The 20,874-nt window shown below is 38.7% G+C and overlaps 1 protein-coding gene across 6 annotated transcripts in view; it reads left to right on the forward strand.

Annotated features, from left to right (window-relative positions):
* UTRN (utrophin) overlaps positions 1-20,874 on the forward strand; it is a 398,636-nt gene that overhangs the window by 336,722 nt on the left and 41,040 nt on the right. For all 6 annotated transcript variants that reach the window (XM_081141495.1, XM_081141496.1, XM_081141497.1 and 3 more), the window contains 4 exons: positions 7,156-7,357; positions 13,081-13,166; positions 17,437-17,594; positions 19,478-19,644. In XM_081141495.1, the coding sequence (XP_080997621.1) occupies positions 7,156-7,357; positions 13,081-13,166; positions 17,437-17,594; positions 19,478-19,644 (613 nt within the window). The remainder of the gene's footprint in view (positions 1-7,155; positions 7,358-13,080; positions 13,167-17,436; positions 17,595-19,477; positions 19,645-20,874) is intronic.

A 20,874-nucleotide genomic window follows, 5' to 3' on the forward strand; every position in this document is an offset into this window, starting at 1 on the left:
AAGGCTCTGTGTTCATTTAAATATGTCTTGAAACATTTAGTGTTATCAATATGAACTTTTCCTACAGAGAGTATATTCAGAGTGATTTTTTTTTATAATCATTTTAATAAAGGGCCATTCCCCCCAAATAACTGAAATTTAAGTAGAAGTATGAAATATAACACTTATTATTGAGTATAGATTTAAGCTGTCTGGATTCAATTTGGGGTTGTAGTTTTAATGATTGAGTCTATTCAAAGACCATTTAGGTCTTATCATATGGTTAATGTGGAAAGTGGCATTTGCCTATACTTTTAAGAGGGTAATTTGAATAATTCCAAGGATTCTTATTTGCTGCCTTTTGCTAACAGTTGTTATATGTCTAGGCAGTTCAGTGAAGCTTTGAAAATAACCCTTAGGAAAATGATATGTTAAGGTTAAAAATCTGCTCCTTAAAAGTCAGTAGAAATTGGAAATGCATTTTAAGCTGGTGACCTGAGAGGAGCTGAGGAAATACAGTGTAGAATCACTCAGAAAAAAATACAGCAATGCAGAGCTTTAAAATAAGAAAAGCATAAGCTACGTGTGGAAGAAAAGCCTATGAAGGGCTGAAAAACCCCTCTAGATTAGGCAATAGAAGAAAGGATGAGCTGACTGTACTGCACATCACATAGCTCAGGGAGCCCCAAATAACTGGCAGGTTGTAGTGATGGCAGCAAGGGTTGCAAAATTATCGGTGGGAAAAAAAAAAGCCAGCACTCTGGCTAGTGGTCTGGGTGTTGAGCCAGAAGAAATAGGAAGTGAATTAGGAACACACAGAAGAGATGTTCTGAGCCCAGTGAGTCCCTGGTGAGAGCAGTTTTGAAAGAGGCTCAGCTGCAGGTCCAGCATCCAGCTGACAGATCTGGAAGGTCTTCTCGGGCCTGATGAGCTGTGAAATGAGGGACAAATGATTCAGCCGCAGAATCTCCACTGACAAGAGCCTGCCTTGTACAAGTTCATTATGAGCACAGCCCCGTTTTCACTAATGCTTTTGGGTGGGCAAACATTAATGCATTTGGTGTTTTGTTATTGTTGTTTTAACTCCCAAAGAAAAACTTTCCCCCTTTCAGCTCATCTCTTCAAACCTAAGAGGAGCAGAAGAGCGATGCCTCCCACTTATAAACTAAACAACGGCATTTAGTAACACTTAGGAAAGTGCTGGCTTGTGCCGGATTATAAATATTTGGGGTGATGTTCTGAGAGCCCCTGGCCTCTACTTTCCCCGGCTCTACCCCCAGTGCTCCCTCGCCCTGGGCCTCTGCGCCCTTTGTCAAGCTCGCCTGTTCATGATTAATCTGCTCCTTCCTCTCCCATCCTTTCTGTCTGCTTGCAGTTCCCTGACCCTCCCTCGGCAATGGTCTGTAACCCTTTATTCCTCCCAAACGCTGTTAGAAACGTGCTCCTTTGGAAACGTTTACAAGGTAATTCCACCGGCAGCCAGTTTTTCCAGCACTGTGATGGCTCGTGGCGGCTGCGTCTCACCTAGTGAGTGTGTGCACCTTTGCACTATAATGTCAGGACCATGGCCCCGGCTTCGCAGAGAACTGCTTTAGGCCAAGGGCTGTCTTCCACTTTGTGTACACCTCCCCCCGCCGTAATGTCCTGAAGCAGAGGGCGCACCGTCCTCTGTGTCGCTCTTCATTCATTCATTGGGCTCCCAGATTGTGCAGGAGATGAGGCAATAAAGAGACTGCTTCCCACACTCAAGGAACTGAAACTTGGAGAGAGCACCTTATGGACACTTCTCTCCTACTTACAGCTGATTCGGTTGCCCTCCACTGGAGCGGCCTTGGCCTTGGCCTTGGCTTCTCCCCCCATGCACCCTGTTCCCTGGGCTCCGCTGTGGCTCTTCCCGGTTGAAAGGCCAAGCTCGGATTCCCTTCCTCGGGCCAAAGGGCTCTTGTCTTAGCTCTCTGTGCTTGTCCCCTTTCCCTGGCTGCTACCTTCTTCCTCTAGGTCCTTGTTTAACTGTCGCCTGGCTTTCATGAGGCTTTTTTGGCTACTTAAAGGAGGTCACCCCTGATATCTCATCTCGGGGATTCAGATCTTATGCGGTGCTTGCCATCGCGCGTGATATTCTGGTTGTTTATGGTCCATCTCTCTAAATGAACTAAGCTTTCATGTGGGGGACGAATCTGTTTTCTTCTCAGTTGTGGGCCTCGTACAACTTCTGGCACAGAGCAGTCTGCTAGGACATGTTGAGTGAACGATTTGCGTTTGAAAGTTAGAGGGGTGCACCAGAAAATATGTATCAGAAGGTTTACAGCTGCACTTTTTAATAGTAAAATTTGTTCAACTTTGGCGTATTCACGAATGGGATATGACACAGCCGCAAACACAAATGAACGAGTAATCAGCATCCGCGTGGCTGACTCTTAGAACCGTAAAGTGAATGAAAAAATCACGTAGCAGAAGAAATCGCAGAGTTCTAGTTCACTCATATGTAGTTCAAAACCATGCACACTAAATGCTTTATTATTTAGGGACACAGATATGCATTCAGTAACTGAAAGTGAGCTAAAAAGATTACTTCTCCTGTGATTGTGAGGGGATTAAATTGAGTTTTTCCAAGAGATTTCCAAGATGTAAGTAGCAATCTGTTTCTTCAGGTGTGTGATGGATTGATGGGTGTTTGCTCTGTTTTTTTCTTTAGACCACACATGTGTTATATGTATTCTTTTGTATTTTGATTTTAGAAAGCTTTATGTGATAGGCAATAACAGAGAATCCAAAGGGAAGTGCTGTTGGGGGAGGGAGACATCCCCTTCACCATGAAGGACCAAGGGAGCTTCCTTGAGTAGGAAGCACATTAGCCAGGCCCAGAAGCCACGCAGGACTTCGGCGGCGGCTGCACTCCAGGGTGAGGGGAAGGACTTACATGCACTGCCCTCAAAGGCCTGGTGGAGTTCAGGAGACATCAGCCAGTGGTAGAGTCTAAATGGAATAGCTTATGAGCTATTTGTCCAGTCATCAGAAATGCTCTTAAAATCAGTTTAGGCCCAGTTCAAAGGTCATTTCTTTTATAAAACCTGTTCTGATGGGGTTTTTTTGGGTTTTGTTCCTTGAGCTTTCCTAATGTTGTATTTAATGTTTGGATTTTGTGTGTGTGTGTGTGTGTGTGTGTGTGTGTATGTGTAGCAGAGTGCTGTATAACTATGTCCTGTTTTACGGAATTTAGGAGATGCTTTCGACAATATCTTTAGCAGATCAAAAAACAGAGGGAGCAGAGGACCAAGAAATAGTGCAGGTGAAGGACTGCGGGGGCTGAGCTGGCTGCCGGGAGAGGAGGGGAGATGAGGGTTTGGATCTGTGAAGAGGAGGAACTGATGACGGGGGGATTTGGTGGTTGACACATTGCAGAGGGTAAAAGAAGGAGAGTGTTAGGATAGCTCAGGATTTGCAGACTGATGATCTATGGAAGGTAGTAACTCTGTTACTGGATTTCAGCATCATAAGAGGGCAAGACCTTTGCTTGGAACATACTAAGGTGGAGGTTCCTGAAAGGGAATAGTACAGCTCTAGCTGGGAACAGAGCAGCGGAAATCAGATCAGGAGTTCAGGCGGGAGGGAACAGGATAGGGGGGCATCCAGAGGGAAGGAATAACTGCGGTGATGAAAGTCGGTGAGGCTTACAGGGAGGAGACCCGAGCACCACCTGTGTTTCTCCCATGTCTGGGGAAGAGGGGGTGGGAAAGGTGCTAGTCAGGGATGGTCAGACAGTTCCAGAGCCGGGGAGTCACAGAGGCTCAAGGGCGGGTGCTGTACAGTATGTGTTTTTACAGAGGATTATGATCCATTTTCATTTGATATCCTGTGCCTCCTATGTGGGATTAAAGAAAAAGCTGGTTAGAAAATGATTCTGCTGTTTGTTTCATTTGCCACATGGCTGAGCTGTCATTCGTCTTCCTGTGAAGAGAGAAGATCGTAATTTTCTGTGATCTGAATGCAGTCAGTTTTTAAAGGTACCTAAATGTTACGCACTTCAGGAAGATGTATGCCTTGCTTAGGCACGAAGACAAAGTGTCAGAGCAAATCACTAAAAATTGAAGACATCATAGGCTGTGGGATGTGGCAAATTACTGTCATATTTACAACGTGTATTACAAAGGAGACTTTTCTGGAAGGAATGTAAGGACAGCCTCATGCAGGAAACCATCGTTTTGGAATTTGGTCTCACGATCACTGTGTGCCACGTGGGAGAGCACAGCAGCAGCCGTGTTGGTATAATTAGTGCTGAAATTCAGAAACTTAGAACACTTTGGCAGCATTTGAATATGTTTCTTTGTATCTGAGTGGAATTGTCTTCTGTAGCTACTATCGTTACTGAGCCCTTCCTTTTATCATGCCCTAGAAAGAGTGAATTTGAATTTTGTTCTGCCGTCCTGGAATTTATCATTGAAAACCGTGCCAAGAAAATGAGACAATGAAAGTTTCGATGGGTCTCAGTTTTGTTTTGTTTTTTGACACCATGTCTAACTCAAGTGAACCTCACGCAGTTATTTTATATATTAGCTGAAATTTTGCCAGTGATATATTTGGCATCTGAAGGAAATGGATTGACCTGTTATCCACAGTTGTGTTTTATATTTTTCTCTCTTTCTAAATAATGAGTTGTTTTAGAAATAATTTTAATCTGTATTTTTTTAAAGTAGTTCTTTGCCGTTGTAGATGCCTTGAAAAAATAAATCATTCTGTGGTGTTTAAACAGCTAGAGTGGACGCATTTCATAAATGTCTTAACATTTCAAAATTAGTGGTTATTCAATAGTTAAAAATAAGTAAATACAATCCTTTTGTAGTTCATAAGAGTGATGTTGGGTGTTCACGCTCTTGTGTGAGCTGTGCCTCCCTCAAACCTTGTTATGACATCAACTCATTATTCGTCTGACATGAAAAAAAAAAGGTAAATACAAAAGAAGCTGTTCATTTTATTTAACTGTCAGAGTTGTCATTATATTTTTTGATGGGACAGTTTTGCATCTGGCAAAGAAGAATTAGTTGGTTACATTATTTTTTAAAGTTCCCTAAGCTGATTTCTTTTCATCTTACAAGTTAAATATGGAGATAGGGGAAGAATTTTATAAGGCAGTAATTTCCATGGGCAGACCTTAAATTCTGTAATTTTCTAAACCCATTTGTTTAGAATTTAGAATGAGAGGAATCGTCTCCACACTTAATAAATATATAAATTACATGGTAGTTTGATCATCTATGTTTCCCTGTTTTTAGTTAGGTAGTGAATGACTCAACGTTGATGTAAAAGAAAGATATGTAAGATTCATTTCTTTTTTGTCTAAAATCTTACTTCTGGCCTTTGAGGGCCTCCGCTGGGGCAATGCTGCCTGGCCCCTTGAGCCCTGTGCGTCTGTCTCACGGTGACCACATCCCACCCACGCATAAGCCCCCCCCCCACCGCCACTGGTCACTCCCTAGAGCCCCCCTGGAGCTCTCTGATTTCTTGCCTTTCCTCAAGCAGTTCTATCGTCCTGGAGTTCTTTCCTTGTTTTACATGGCTCTCATGTGCCTGCTGTATTTTTGAGGCCCATTTCGTGCCCACCCTCACAGGGCCCTCTCCAGTTGTCCTCCCACTCCCTTAGCAGGATTGGCTGCCATGGAGATTGATGTCTTTTCTCCTGGGGCACCTCACTCCTTTCAGCAGTGACCAGGCTGCTGGTCGTCCTCAGACTGCCCATCCTCGAGGGCACCCTTCTTTGCTCACCCTGTGCTCTGGCTCCGGCCATGCCCACTGTAGATGTCCTAGCATGAAGAGTAAGGGCGGGGGCAGATACGGGAAGCCCCACGCGGATGGGCCTTCAGTGCGAACCCCACGAAGCCTACCCACAGCAAGTTGCCTGTATGCCAAGGCATCATGGGAAGCAGACGAAGTTAGGGCCGATTAGGAGGACCCTGAACATCGGCAGGCAGGGGAGAACGAATATTTTTCTACACAGCTCATTTGTTTGCTTGTTTAATTTTCTATTGAGGTAACATGTGTATAACACTATATAAGTTTCAGATATACATTATATTTCGATATCTGTATACACTCTTGTGTGTTCGCCACTAAAGTCTATTTTCCATCTGTCACCATATATTTTCCCCCCTTTACCCCCTTTGCCCAATGCCTGCCCCCCTTTCTCCCTTGTAACCACCAATCTGTTGTCTGTCTGTATCTATGTTTTTGTTTTGTTTTTTCGTTTGTTTCCTTTTCGTTTCGTATTCCATGTATGAGTGAAATCATATGGTTTTTATCCTGTTCTTTTCAACTTATTTCAGTTAACATAATCTCGTGATGCATCTATGTCACAAATGGCAGTATTTCATCATTTTTATGGTTAAGTAGCATTCCGTTTTATATATGTATATACCAGATCTTCTTTAGTCATTCATCTGCTGATTGTCACATAGGTTGTTTCCATATCTTGGCAGTTGTGAACAGTGCTGCAATAAACACAAGGGTGCATATATCTTTTTTATTAGAGTTTTTATTGTGTTTGGATAAGTACCTAGAAGAGGAACTGCTAGATTATATAGTAATTCTATTCTTAATATGTTGAGGAATGATCATGCTGTTTTGCATACTGCAAAGCCCGTTTTTCTGCCTTTTTTTTTTAACTGAACATCTTTAGTCAACTTTGTATCTTATGATGTACATGTTGAGGAACTGTTTAAAAATGACTAGTTTGACAGTGATAGAAAGGATGACTTGAGAGGGTAATGAGCAGGCTGTTCTCAGGAATTAAGAGAAAGAAAGCATTGTAACATCTGGGGCTTCCTACCATTTGGAGGAGATTTAGAGATTTACGCCTTTCTATATTTAAAAGTAGAAAGAACTTGGGAGAGATTAAAAAAAAAAGCCAGAACAAGAAAGCAGGAAAAATTGATATTCCAAAGAGTAAAAATGGAATCCTGTTGAAAAGTGACAGAGCTCAGATTCAAAAGCATGGAAATGTGGATAAAAGAAGAGGTTAGAAATGTAAGAATGGAAATGCTATTTATTACTTAAAAACTGAAATTAGCTAAAAAGGTTAGATTCTTAAAGAACAAGCCAAATACTTAAGACTAGAAATGTTTTTGTTCCAATGCTGTTATATAATGTCATGACTGTACATACCCCTTTTTCTCACTTGATTAGTGGACCTCTTAGAGTTGAATACAACCAATGAAGTTTTCAAACAGCACAAGCTGAACCAAAATGATCAGCTCCTCAGTGTCCCAGATGTCATCAACTGTCTGACAACCACGTACGACGGCCTTGAACAAATGCATAAGGACCTGGTCAATGTCCCGCTCTGTGTGGATATGTGTCTCAACTGGCTGCTCAATGTTTATGACACGTAAGTTTTTATTTGTTCCCATTAAAGTACAATTATTGAATGAAATATGTTAATAATATAAAATATGCACAGTTTTAAAGTGAATTTTCTAAAAGTACTACTTTCAAAGTGCTTTATCCAGTGGAAATATTTATGTTAATTGTAAAAAATGAATAACTTTCCAAAAATTGAGCAATTAACCAAAAATAAAACAAAAAAGAATGTCCATCCACTATTTTAAGATTTTGCTTCAGTTACAAAAGCTTTCAAATTTGTAGGGTTTTCTGTTTGTTTATTGTCACAGTGCTAGAGGAAACATAATATAAATAAGTTCGATTTCCTTCTCTTTCTAGAATTTCTTACAGTATATTTTTCAAAAGATAATATTTTGTAGTTATTGTTATTAAAATAATTTATTGGCTCATAATAGTGTACTCTGCGATTTTTGTGTGACAAGAGCAACTTGAATGGCAATTAAAGGCATTTAATGTCTCTTTTGGTATTGATTTTACTTAGTGGTTATGTGTGTATATGGTGTTTTAAATAATCTATGCTCTAGGGCCCTAATACCTGTAATTAGATTCTCACAGTTATGTAAAGAGCACACTAAACTCACAGAATAACTCAGTTGCCATTGATTTGATGTTTTGAATGTGACAATGCATTTGTGAAATCATTCTAGAAAGACCTGCTGTGGGCTGACATTTCTAAAACATTCAGAATTATTCATTCTTCTGGTAGGGGGTTAAAATATGCAAAGATGAAATAAGAACATGAGGACCGTTGTTCTTCTCTGAGACCCTAAAAGTTACTTTCCATTAATTAGCTCTGTATGGAAATGTGTGTTTATCAGCCTTTCATTTGATTTAGAGAAAAAGAAGATAGGTGATAGTTCATAAATGCGCACATTTAGCCGCTGATTCTGTATAAGTAAATGGTGGTGACAATAGCTCTAGTGATGATTTAATTAAAATTTGCTTAGACTTTTGATTATAAAAATATTTTCTTTTTTAATATTCACAAATATCATAAAATTGTGGTTTTTTTAAAGTACTCAAATAGCCTTTGTGTGCTAGAGGGTTCTTAAGAAATGCCCTGAGAACAGATAGCATGAATCTCAATTACCATAATGAACGCGGGGTTTACTAAATCCCTATCTGACATATTTTAATACATTTCATTTTAATGCAAACCTATCCTCCTATGGTAAAAGAAAACTGAGCAATTATGAGCTATTAAGTCGATTTTTTCAAACCTCCAAAAGAGACATCTTCTATAGTAAATTCACCAACATAGCTGGTCAATTAGGTATGTTAACTACAAAGCCTATAACTTAATTTTACATCCCAGGAAGAAGGCTAAATGCATAGGATGCTTAGGACCTTCTTAAGCCCGGTCGAGTGTGGTAGAGGTGCACATCTTGAGCCATGTTTAAAGAAAGAACTGGCGGAGACGTCAGACCGCAGCCTCGGCACCGTCTGTGCTCCACACTGCGTTAGTCCGCCTGGCTGCCACACAGGGCGCCGCAGACCGAGCGGCGTAAACAACAGGCATTCCTTTTCTCACGGCCCTGGGGACTGGAAGCCCAAGACCAAGGTGGCAGCCGGGTGGTTTCTCCCGCGGCCCCTCGCCTTGTCTATAGATGGCTGTCTCCCCGCTGCGTCTTCAGATGGTCTTTCTTCTGCGTGTGTCTGTGTCCTAATCTCCTGCGTTCTTATAAGGGCCCCAGTCAGACTGGATCAGGGCCCACCCGAATAACCTCATTTTAACTTAATTACCTCGTCAAAGATTCTATCCCCAAATACCGTTGCATCCTGAGGTACTGGGGTTAGGATTTCAAGTGTGAATTCTAGGGAGATATATAATTCAGCTTATGACCCATATATGTGCTGTTTTCACTGGACAGCCCAAAGGGAATAGTGTCACTTAGATGGGAAGGAAGCAGCATGCGAAATGCTGTGATTCATATTCTAGGGAGTTACGTGTTTTTATATTTCTATTTTCCACCATCAAATATGAACACATGAGAAATGCTCAACTAAGATACTGTTTCTTATTTAGAAAGACAATATCTTGAAACTCTCCATTCTGAAGGGAAAAAAGCTTTTAGGATATATCTCCCTTTCATGTCAAAAAATATAGCAAAGACCATGCTGGGTCAGACGATGTGTCTAGTTTTTCCATCCTGGGGAGAAATATGAATTAACCTTAGGAAAAAAACATGGTCACTTACATGATGGTAATGTCAGATGGCCAGCGTTGATTGCCCGAATTTCTCTAATAACTATGACTTATGCATTTATCTGAGCAAGGCTGTTTAACTCTTTTCAGGCTATTAGCTCCCTTTGAGAATCTGATAGAAATTATAACCTACTCCTTCCAATGCACCAAAATAATGGACCCCTAAGAAGTCTCTGAACCTTGGAAATGGTACCACGATCTAACCCCTTCATTCAAAGGATTAGATGCCAGCTATCTGACACTCATTCATGAGCCATATATTTTTGCCTGCCTTGCTCTATGATGCAGCCCACACTGGCATTTGCAGCTCTTAAAGTGTGTTCATCCAGCTCTTGAAATAATGAGTGAGCACACCAGCAGGTCACAGAAGTCTAGAAGGAGGACTTTGACCATCTACCATTTTGCCCTTTTTGCTTTGCTGATTGAGAAACTGGCCCAGCGAGACGAGACAGCTTATCCTTGGCCACCGATTGCATCTTAGTGGTAGATGTAGCAATAATACTCCATTTTTCTTTACAATGACTCAGTTACTCTTACCATATCGCCATACCTAAGAAAAACAGTAGTTGGTAAATTATTCTAAGGTTACTGTTTCTTTTAAGTTTTAACATGTACCCCACTTCTCCTAATATTCTAAATTTTGTTTTAAAAAATCTGTTTTCTTCTGTTGTGGATAACAAGAATCCAAATATGTGGTTCTGGTTGCTGTGTGATTTGGTAACCACTTCCCTTTTGACATCTTAATTTCTCATCTGAAAAACAGATAAAATATCTGCTTGGTTTACCATCCATAGATGACTATAAAAAGCAAATAAACGAATAGGTAGAAAGGTCTTTATAAATAATAAAAGTGAAATTGATTCCATTTATATGAGTTCACAGCCTTGCTCAGTCTGTATCTTCCCAGGGTAAAAAGTCTTAATTTCACAATCTTTCTTCTAGATTTAATGGAAATCAAAATTATTTAAATTATTATTTAATGCAGTAATCTAGAACACTTGGTTCACATTCTTTTGTCTCTACAGAAAATGTTAACCTCACTTGCTGTAGCGTGAGGTTACTTTTTTCCCACTTTTCCAAGAAGGATATAATTTGTAAGGTGCATAGCTTTCCAGTTAAACTAATGTCAGATGTTAATTATGAAAACTGTCAGGGAACCAAATAGTTAAGTATTGGGCTTTATCACTCAGTAATAAGTTTCATTAGCTCCCTATTGTCTTTCACATCCAAATACATTTTTTAACATCATCTGGCCCCAGATCACCTAGAGAACTTTATAAACAGTTTAGCCTTGATGCCAGTCCTTGCTACCTGAGTGAGTCTTGTCGCTGGTGCTCACACACTTCCCTCTATTCCCTCGCCTAAGCTTTTCCTGTGATACTTCTCCTACTTGGGACAGGTGAGCCATGTCATGCTTTCAGTGTCCGACTTATCTCCTTTATCAAATGCTGTTACACTAAGGACTACTCAGATGAATCACCAATCATTAATTAGTCATCTACAATTATCTTGTACTTGATTATTTCCACACATAAAGGTTGGTATCATATTTTCTTACGATTCTCTAGTTGTTTTCTTGTCTCGCTTCCCCAGCTAGTGTGAGCATATCGTGGGGAGGGATTATGTCTCGTGCCTTTCTGTGGGTCCCTGTGGTACGGAGAACAATGCTAGGATCACAGTAAGCCTTCATAACCGTTGATGGTGTGATGACGGATGACTGACATTTTCAGTAGTCTTTCTGATGATTTCCTTTTCTTGTGTTGACACCACAGAGTAGAGGTCATCCTCTAATGCCTATCATTTTGATCTTTTCCCTGTAGGGATTGCTTTGTCCTTAGCTACATTCATGTACGAGTCTATTCACAGCCTTTTGTTATCTTCTGCAAGTCCACTGTCTCATTATGTCCAAAAAATAAAATTTCCTGATTTCTGGAGGAAAGAAAAGAGACATTGTCTATTTTTATGTGATAATTAGGAAATGCCTAAAAAATATGAAATAGAAACAAAATTTCCAGCATAGCTCAGTTTAAGGTTATTCTGAAATGAGTATTTCTGTGATTGTGAGAAACTGGAATATGCTGTATATATTAACTTAGAAATTCTTCTTGTAATAGCTATATTTATTTTTAAATGTAAGTATTACTTATTTCATAGGTCAATTCTGAATGTTGTACACATACATAGTAAGGGTTCAAGAAATTTGTTGCATATGATTTAATACAGATATTGACTCTAAACTGTTGAAAGACTGTTTTGAAAATATGTCTTACCAATCCCTAAGCATGTTTTATAAAATGTATTTTGTACTTTATATGTCATGGTTTGTATACAGAAATTTATCTGAGTATAGTTTGAGAATGGAAGATATCAGGGAATGTTAATAGTAAAAATATGAATAAGATCAAGATTTAAGTGCAGTTTGGCAATAAGACTACCTAAAATTAAAGTTTCATAATACAAATATTTACCTTTTAAAAATAGCATGAATTACTAAATTTTATTTATTCATATAATTATGCAAAAATTTATTTATAGGTTTTAACTGTACTCCACTTGTAAATTAAAAACATATTTTAAGAAAATTAACAATAAAATTAAACTGAAAACTGATTCTGAGTATGAAATAATAAAGATAGCAATAAGGACTTTTTCTTGACTGTGTACTATTCCATAGCAAGGGTCATAATATTGTTAATTTTTATAGTTTCTACATTTACCTTTCCCCATCCCCAGGATCTAGTATAGTGACTAACATTTGATAGACAACTCAGTGATTCTTTGATAAATGATGGGACAAAGACAACTTTCTGCTTTAAAATAAAATAAATTTTTTCCTTTAGTCTGCTTATAAGTGAAATTGAAATGGTCTCTCATTAGTGTAAAGCTATTTCCTTGTTGATTAATCAATACATTTTAAATTTAATTATAATTTACTACTTCCCCAAATACAGAGTCCACACCTGTCAAAGATCACTGACTAGTATAATAATTGCAATAGTAATATAAAAACTGCATTGACAGAGACCGTCAATAAAGACAATACATTTTAAGTATTCAGCAGTTATAAGCCCTCACTAGATAGTTAATTTTTCAGTCAGTTTTCTTACTGAATTAACTCACATGCATATTATATGTATGTTTTGAATCTTGCATTTATAGTTATTAACAAATACATTTTAATTCATAGTATTTATAAAAATGAAATCTTTTCAGCTTTATGATTAAAGTTTTTATTTTACCTTAATTTGTTCTTCCTGGTTCATATGTGGTGTGTAATGTGACTTCAGGCTGTATATTCTTTGGGACTAGGTTGAACATACTATTACAATATGTCATGAACTTATGGTGTGGGTTTAGCATTAATTATTAGACATGAATAGAAAAGTTATATCGTTAAGATGCAATTATTTTTTAATGGTTTACCCTCAAGAAAATAGTTATTCAGAAGTATTTTACATATTGTTTTAAATTCATGTAACGCATTGAGATTCTTATAATTTCAGGGGTCGGACTGGAAAAATCAGAGTGCAGAGTCTGAAGATTGGATTGATGTCTCTCTCTAAAGGCCTCTTAGAAGAAAAATACAGATGTATGTAAGACCATTCCTATACCAATAGTGTGTTTAGTAATGGTAATGATAATTTGTTGGAGACTTACTTTAGATGACTGGCTAGTAATAAAAGTTCCCATTTTTTTAACCCTTACTCTACATGTCCAGGCTAGACTGAGGGTGTCAGTAAGTAGTGGACTTGTGTGTAATGAAGAGCTGATAATAGGATCAAGAGGCGAGGTGCCTTGATGAAGTGAGAATCAACTACAAGTTGTATCTCACTTAATTCTTAGAAGAATCACCCCATGATGATGTAGGCATTGTGACATCCATTTTCCAAATGAAAAAAATTGCTGCTGAGATAGGTTAAAAACCTAGTCAAAGACTGCAGTGACAATAATCGTGGGGCTAGAATTAGATTACTGAGTTTTCTGACTCTAAGCCCAAGCCTTTTCTATTTCTGTATACTTCCAATGCTTAAAAAAATTTAAGATAGACTAGAACCTCTATACTATAGTTTATACTAGAACCTTGAGCACTTCCAATACTTAAAAAAAAAAAAATCAAGACGGACTAGGACTGTTGTAGATGTAGTTAGACAAATAATTGTACAGTGTGAAAAAATAAAATGATAAAAATCTTTTTTATTTTATGTTTCTTTCTATTCACCAAATAAGTTAGTGGTGTCCCTTTATCTGTTAGTTAACAAAGGGCATCGTGCCATTTGGAAACGGACAGGCTCATGGGCCAGAGAGACCTGCCTTCAAACTTCAGCTCTACCACTTAGTGGCTGAGTGGCTTTGGGCAGGTTACAAGATCCCATTGAACGCTGAGTGCAGCCAAGAGGTAATATTACTTCCATTTCATGCTTCGGGAAGCTGAAATCTAGTGAATTTTCTTCAACTACAGAATGAAGCTAGTAATTCTTGCTTTGAAAGCAATTAGAGATAATATCTGGAACATACCTAGAAATCGTTGTTGAATAAATGGTAGCAATTGCTGCTGTCTCCAGACTCTTAAAATATCTTTTGATTTAATTTTGTCCATAAAATGTGAGTTACTTGATCCTGCCATATATATTCCCAGATGATTCTTTACAGATGTGCCCATACATTTGGGGGAGAGGGACAGGGATTCTTCAGGAATGGAGAAATTCTGAAAGCAGGAGGCTATTTGCTCACAAGTCCTATAAACTTATTCAAGTTTTGCATCTTATGTGAATATACCTTTAAAAAAAAAGTTTGTTTTCTGGGATGGCTGTATGATTTGATTTTCAGTTTTAGGTCTAGACCATGAAGGCCGATTTTCTTACACAGTTTACAAGAATGTCAGTGATGGAAGACGTAGATTCTATGCGAGGAAAAGCTGACTGCAGGATGGGCAGGCGAGGTGCCTTCGTGGAGTCCGAACCTAGTGCAGGGCAGCGCTTTGCACAAGGCTTTTGTTTGCCGGCATTTCACCCGGAATTTAAATCATCTTCAGCATCATAGTTGTCAAAAGATACCATTTTCAAAGCGAAAAAAGTGATTTCTATGAGTGGGAAAGGAAAATGTGAATGAAAGCATCAGGGTACCAAAATTAAAAGAGGGCTTTTTCCATGCCTGCGCTTTGGGGTTTCACTTGCTCCTGACAGGATGGGGGGTTCTCAAGGTAACAGTTACGTCCTGGTGCTCAACCTGCTCTGAAGCGAATGCAGATTCAGCCTCACAGTTTATCCTGAACCGTGTGCAGCAGTGTGGTCTGTTTCCCTCCCTCTCTCATTCCCGCCTCTCTCTTTTTGAAGCTGGTTATCAGGGAGTAACCCGAGACCAAAAGAAAGAGCTACAACACAGTGGCTATAGTTATAGAACAAAAACAAACAAGCTCTACACAATATTATGTATAAAAGATGTCTTTTATCTTTACACATACCTTCAAACGTCTTTGTGAAATGCAGTCTTTAAATTGAGGGTGTTTCAGCGTACACATACTCAGACGCTTGTACTGCACTGGACTCACTTCCTACAAATGTTGGGAAACGTAATACAGTGTACAATTTAACATTAAAATTTCAGATTATGCAGGAAAAGCAGGAGCCCCTGAAAATTTCTGATACGTGATTGAATCCCTGAAAGTACACCATTTTAGGACTTAATAAGAAACCCCTTGGGTTGAAATCTTTAGTCTAAATTTTTCTGGGGAGTCTTGAGACTCAGGAAATGTTCTGAGGTTTTGTTTTATTTTTTACCTTGAGGTCCTTAGCAACTCTGATTCCAGTTTTGATTTTCCAATAATAGCAGAACATTTCCTCACTATCACTTCCTTGGTTAGAATTAATATTCAAGACAATTTGTTCTCCAGACTCAATGGCAAAGGTGCCATCCTGGGTTATTTGGTATCTATCTGAACCTGGATTTTGCAATGACTTATGTCTGTGTCTTTAGCCTGGTGACACCTCCCTCTCTCTTCATACCTTCCAGAGAATATCCCTTGATTAGGTTCTAACAACACCCTGGCCTTCCTGTTTATAGCTGGTGGCTTCTTTGCCTCATCAAAAAACACATTTACAAAGATCCTCTTCAGAGGCCTTTTGCATTTCTTCTGTCCTAATTTATTGGAACTTGGGATTTAGATTGTGATTTTTCTCTGACCCATTCCCACATTCTGACACCCCTTTTTATTTCTGACTACATCAAAAATGTGAACTTCTAGAAAAATTTAGAAATATGTCAAAATTTCTAATGTTAATAAACATTATCTTTTATGTTTTGTGTATAGTTTTACCTTAATGGTGGCATAGCAGTGTAGCTGCCTGCCTCAAAAGAGGAAAGTTGGGCACAATGGATCTTGTTGAAAATGTGCACTCCTCTGTACAGATTATACATATGATATGCAACTTTATTTACCTAAGAGGCCAATTCCCAGGAACAGGTTTAAAATGAGCTCCATAGTAAGAATCCTGGGCAAATATTTTCTGGCTATGATAGTCTAATTTTTGACAAATGAAAAGTAACAAGTAGAACTCTAACCAAATCTAAGTGAGCAAATGATAATAAAAATTAAATTTATCTTAATTGAATTTGCTTTCCCTGTGTATACTTATGATTAAAGTCATATTTCATTATAATTATGGTGTCAATATCACTAAGCTTGGTTCAGTTGCTTGAAAATTCACTGTTGACAGTGTTAGATCCAGCATTATTCCCCTTTAAAATAAAGGGAATATACATTTTGATCTGATATTCATTTATCAGGTATTTTTTGAAAATGGTTTTTAGGATCCAATAAATATTTACTCTCCTTTCTTCTGTTCTTGGAAACATAACACGAAAAGCATTTAGAGTTTGTGTGGTTATGAATTTTCAGAACTTGGAAACTTCTTTCCAAAAAGTATTAGTTTCTACAACAAAGTGGGTTGTTTTTACCTGAAATTTCTCCCTATTTTTAAAGCAACTTATTTCAACATATTAGCTTTATTGCTGGAAACAAGCTAATAATTTTAATCTTCAAAATGTTTCAAGTGGTGAATAGAAGATAAGCCAATGTTGAAACGGAAAGAAGAGTTTTAATTTTATTGAATCAAGTTATAAAATAAATTAGTGTTGTGTGTTTTTTTTTTAATGAATAGAAAAGCCTAAAGAACTGTGTGAAAGTAAGCATGAATTTTGTTAATATGCCCTTAAAATTTGAATAAATGTATTTTACTACATGAAATAAAGTAAAACAAAAATAATTTTTATAGTTACTAAGGAATGAGACTGATTGTGCCTAAAGGAAACAAACCTAAAAATAAAATATACCTCCTTGTACTTCTTAATGTTTGATATATAAAATAGATTTGAGTACAGTGATCTTTAAAAGAAGTATATATGTTTAATAGAATATTAAATCTAGAAGTGAACACAAAAAGTTAGTAAACAAATCTGTTAAAATGTAAAGATTTGCTCCTTAAGGCACATTCATTCCCTTGACAAGTCATGATGAGACTTTGTGTGGCTCACTGTCTTTCTCAATAAGAAGGGAAATCCCGATTGAAACCATTGAGTGAAACCCAAAGCATTTATTGTACCATTTGTAAAAGAAATTTGTAGTTACTGGTCTACTTAAATGTATTGATGTACAACAGGAGGTTGTTCTAAGAAGCATGTGGTTAACCTGCTCCTGATTACAGATGCACAGAATATCAAGGTGGTCAGGATGCAGGAGACGACTAATTGATTCACGACCCCATGAATTTTTCTTAATCTACATTGTTCAATCCCCATAATCAAAGATATAAAAGAACGCTGCGGGCAGATGGAAGTTAACCTCTTGCCTCTCCTCCTTGCAGATCTCTTTAAGGAAGTGGCAGGACCAACAGAAATGTGTGACCAGAGGCAGCTTGGCCTCTTACTCCACGATGCCATCCAGATCCCCCGGCAGCTGGGAGAAGTAGCAGCTTTTGGAGGCAGTAACATTGAACCCAGTGTTCGCAGCTGCTTCCAACAGGTGAACACACAGGATCACTGGTATATAGGGTGCTAGGATCACTGGTATATAGGGTGCTAGGATCACTGGTATGTAGGGTGCTAGGATCACTGGTATGTAGGGTGCTAGGATCACTGGTATATAGGGTGCTAGGATCACTGGTATATAGGGTTCTGAGAATGTTCCAAGAAATGGAACAGGGGACTGTGCTGGAGCCAAATGGTGGAGGACATTGGGTCCCATCTCAGTTAAGTTTGTATGTTGTTTCTTAAGGCCTATTTGATTCAAGGAATAGCTACCGCCTCAAGGAGACGTACCGCTTCTCAGTGTATAAAATCCAAAATCTTTAACATGTGCTATCAGATTGCTGTGATCTGGCCCTGCCTTTGCCCTGGCTTCATCCTTTGTCACTTGTCCCCTTGCTCCCTGCTTTCTACCCACACTGTTTTAGTTCCTCCATTCTTGCCTTAGCGCCTTTGGACATGTCCCTCTGTTCAGAATGTTCTTCCATACCCTCCACCCACCATGTGATACTCCCTTCTCATCGCTAACCTTATTTATTCTTTAGATCTTTGCCTAAATCTCACCCCCTCTGAAAATCCTTCTCTGCCCCTTCAGGTGAGGTTGTGCGTCTCACTGTATTCACCTGGATCTCCTCTGCCTTCTTGGGATGCTCGTTACAGTTATAACTATGTACCAAGTTGTATAATTGCCTGTTTCATTTTTTCTTTCATATAAACCTAAGCATTGTGAACAGGGATAATTTTTATCTTTTTATTATTGTATCCCTGTGCACAATGCCTTGAACATCACAGCTACTTAATAAATATTTGCCTCATAAATTAATAAAAAGCCCTGAGTTCCTTGGAGGCAAGATTTTTAAAAATATATAAATTTAAACTTACTAAAATAAGATCTTTTCTTTGAGAGCTTATGTATAAAAGGGGAATGATATATGTAGAGTGTTATACTGGTCTGTAACTAATGTTAAACTGGAAAAGCATTTTTGTTTCTTTTTAAGGCTCACTGTACATAAAGCATTTTAGTTAGAACTGTTACTACTGATATTGTACATTTGCATAAAGTACAGACTAGAGATATTTTCTCAGAGCAAATTCAGTGATTCATCATTGCAGGGAGAAAAAATGCACTCACCCTCTCTTTAAGGCGAATTGATGTTACGGGTTATTACGTTTTATAATGGCCCCTTTTCTTGTTTTAGAGATAGGGAAAAAAAATACCAATTGAAAATTCTAAATGTAATTTCCCATGTGCCAGTTCATAGAATGACCTTGACAACAGCAGAAGAAAGGCATTGGTACAAATTTAATTTTGCACATATGAAAATAAATTAGTGGTAAGATTTACAGGGGGACTAAGATGTTTCATACATTTTGTTATAAATTTTGAAATCTTGCCAGGTCCATTCATGGTACTATGCCCCCAGCATGATGCTGGAGCAGGACTGGAGCAGGACGCAACAATAACAGCTTTTAAGTAGCATTTATAATGGCCTTCGAGTCTGGAAAGTAATCAGGGAGTTTTTAGTTTCACAAATTTTTACTGTCTCAGATGAGTGAACTTTATGGGATTAAAGTATATATGTGAAAAGAAGAACTGGAATAGGGTAGGTTTTGTTTTAGTTTTCTTTAAATCTGAGTATATGCAGATATTGGGATTTTTTTTCTTCTTCCTATATGACAATTTCTGCTTTTTATCTTTTTAAATTCTAGAATTTTCTTTCCTTGAAAAACCTTAAATGCTTCATGATTTAATGGACCTGGGAAGTACTACATAACTTTTAGTTGTGCACAGATTTTTCAGAAGCTTATGAAGCAGCAGCATGTGCTGCTATTTAAACGAAGAAATGTTCTTCACTTTTCACGTATTTGTTTCATCCCCAGAATAATAACAAGCCAGAGATAAGTGTGAAGGAGTTTATAGACTGGATGCGCCTGGAACCACAGTCCATGGTTTGGCTGCCAGTGTTACACCGAGTGGCAGCAGCAGAGACTGCAAAACATCAGGCCAAATGCAACATCTGTAAAGAATGTCCGATTGTTGGATTCCGGTAAGATCTACCGCCAGTGGTGACAGGAGACAATTTTCTGCTCTGTGTATGTCATCTCAGTGTATGTCTATCGTCCCTTCCATTCATTCCCATTGAGGGGTTGCCTCCTAAGTCAGTGAGATGCTCAGCATATTCCATCTATCTAAAAATGGAATTTCTTTTTAAGCCAGTACATGAAGCTTGTTATATTATTATTACTAATGTTATTTTGCTCTGGAACCAAGGACTTTTCTGAATTCCTATCACACACTTCACAGAAATGTTCATGCATGTTAATTGCACAGCTCCTTATACATCTATGGCCCTGATGGGATTGGGTCATGTTCTGAGGCCTTTGGGATCAAACTTGGTAAGCAGAGAGCAAAATTTAAATAATAACTGAGAAGTAATTGAGTTACTTTGTTCTGCTTCTGCCAGGTTTGGTGTGAAGTAGGTAAACCCTATTTATCCACACACAAGGAGCGTTGCTCAGCACCACACTTTAATGTAATCAGTGTCGGATTCATCAGTATGTGGCCCCAAAGCAGAGAGGGTCTCTGGTTGGCCCCAGGATGAAGTGTCTTGGCTGTCACGGTCCTGTTGCCTCTTTGTCTTAAGATAGGTATACATTAGAACGTATAAGTTTCTCTTTAGGGAGGAATCTAGAAAATGACCCCAGTTTCATTTGGGAATCAGTTATGAAAAAACACAAGCCTCCTCAGCAGTGGAACTCAAGGCTCTGTATGCGCCTTTCATTCATCCCTCAGAGGAGTTAAGATGGTGATTTCGCTGATGGAGGCCAGTCAGGGTGGCTAGGATTGGTTTTGTGGTATATAGTACCTGTGTCAGTATATCCTGAACTAAACAAGTTGCTTTCATTTGACTGACTTTGCCAGCATAGGTTTTTGAAGAGTATCGTATTTTCTGTGGATGGCAAACTAAGAAATTGAATGTAAATTTCCTGGCAGGGGAGCCAGTCTACAGAGTGACAAGTCCCGAGTGCCTTGTGCCAGCGAGGCTGTGCAGTTTAAGAGATGGAAAGGCAAGTAGTGCGTGGGAGGCAGAATCAGCATGAGCCTGACAGCCAGTGCAAGTCAGAGGCCCAGCCCTGGAAGGGAACGATGGGAAAGGTACCTTTACATGCAGCAGGTTTCTCAGCGAGGCCGCGTTTGAAGCACCTGGTAGACAGATGGACGGAGAGGAAAGGAAAAGCTGGAATGTAGCGAGCTCAGGGTACGAGTGGGAAGATAA

This window comes from Miniopterus schreibersii, assembly GCF_964146895.1.
Source record: "Miniopterus schreibersii genome assembly, chromosome: 6".
NCBI classification, from domain to species: Eukaryota; Metazoa; Chordata; class Mammalia; order Chiroptera; family Miniopteridae; genus Miniopterus; species Miniopterus schreibersii.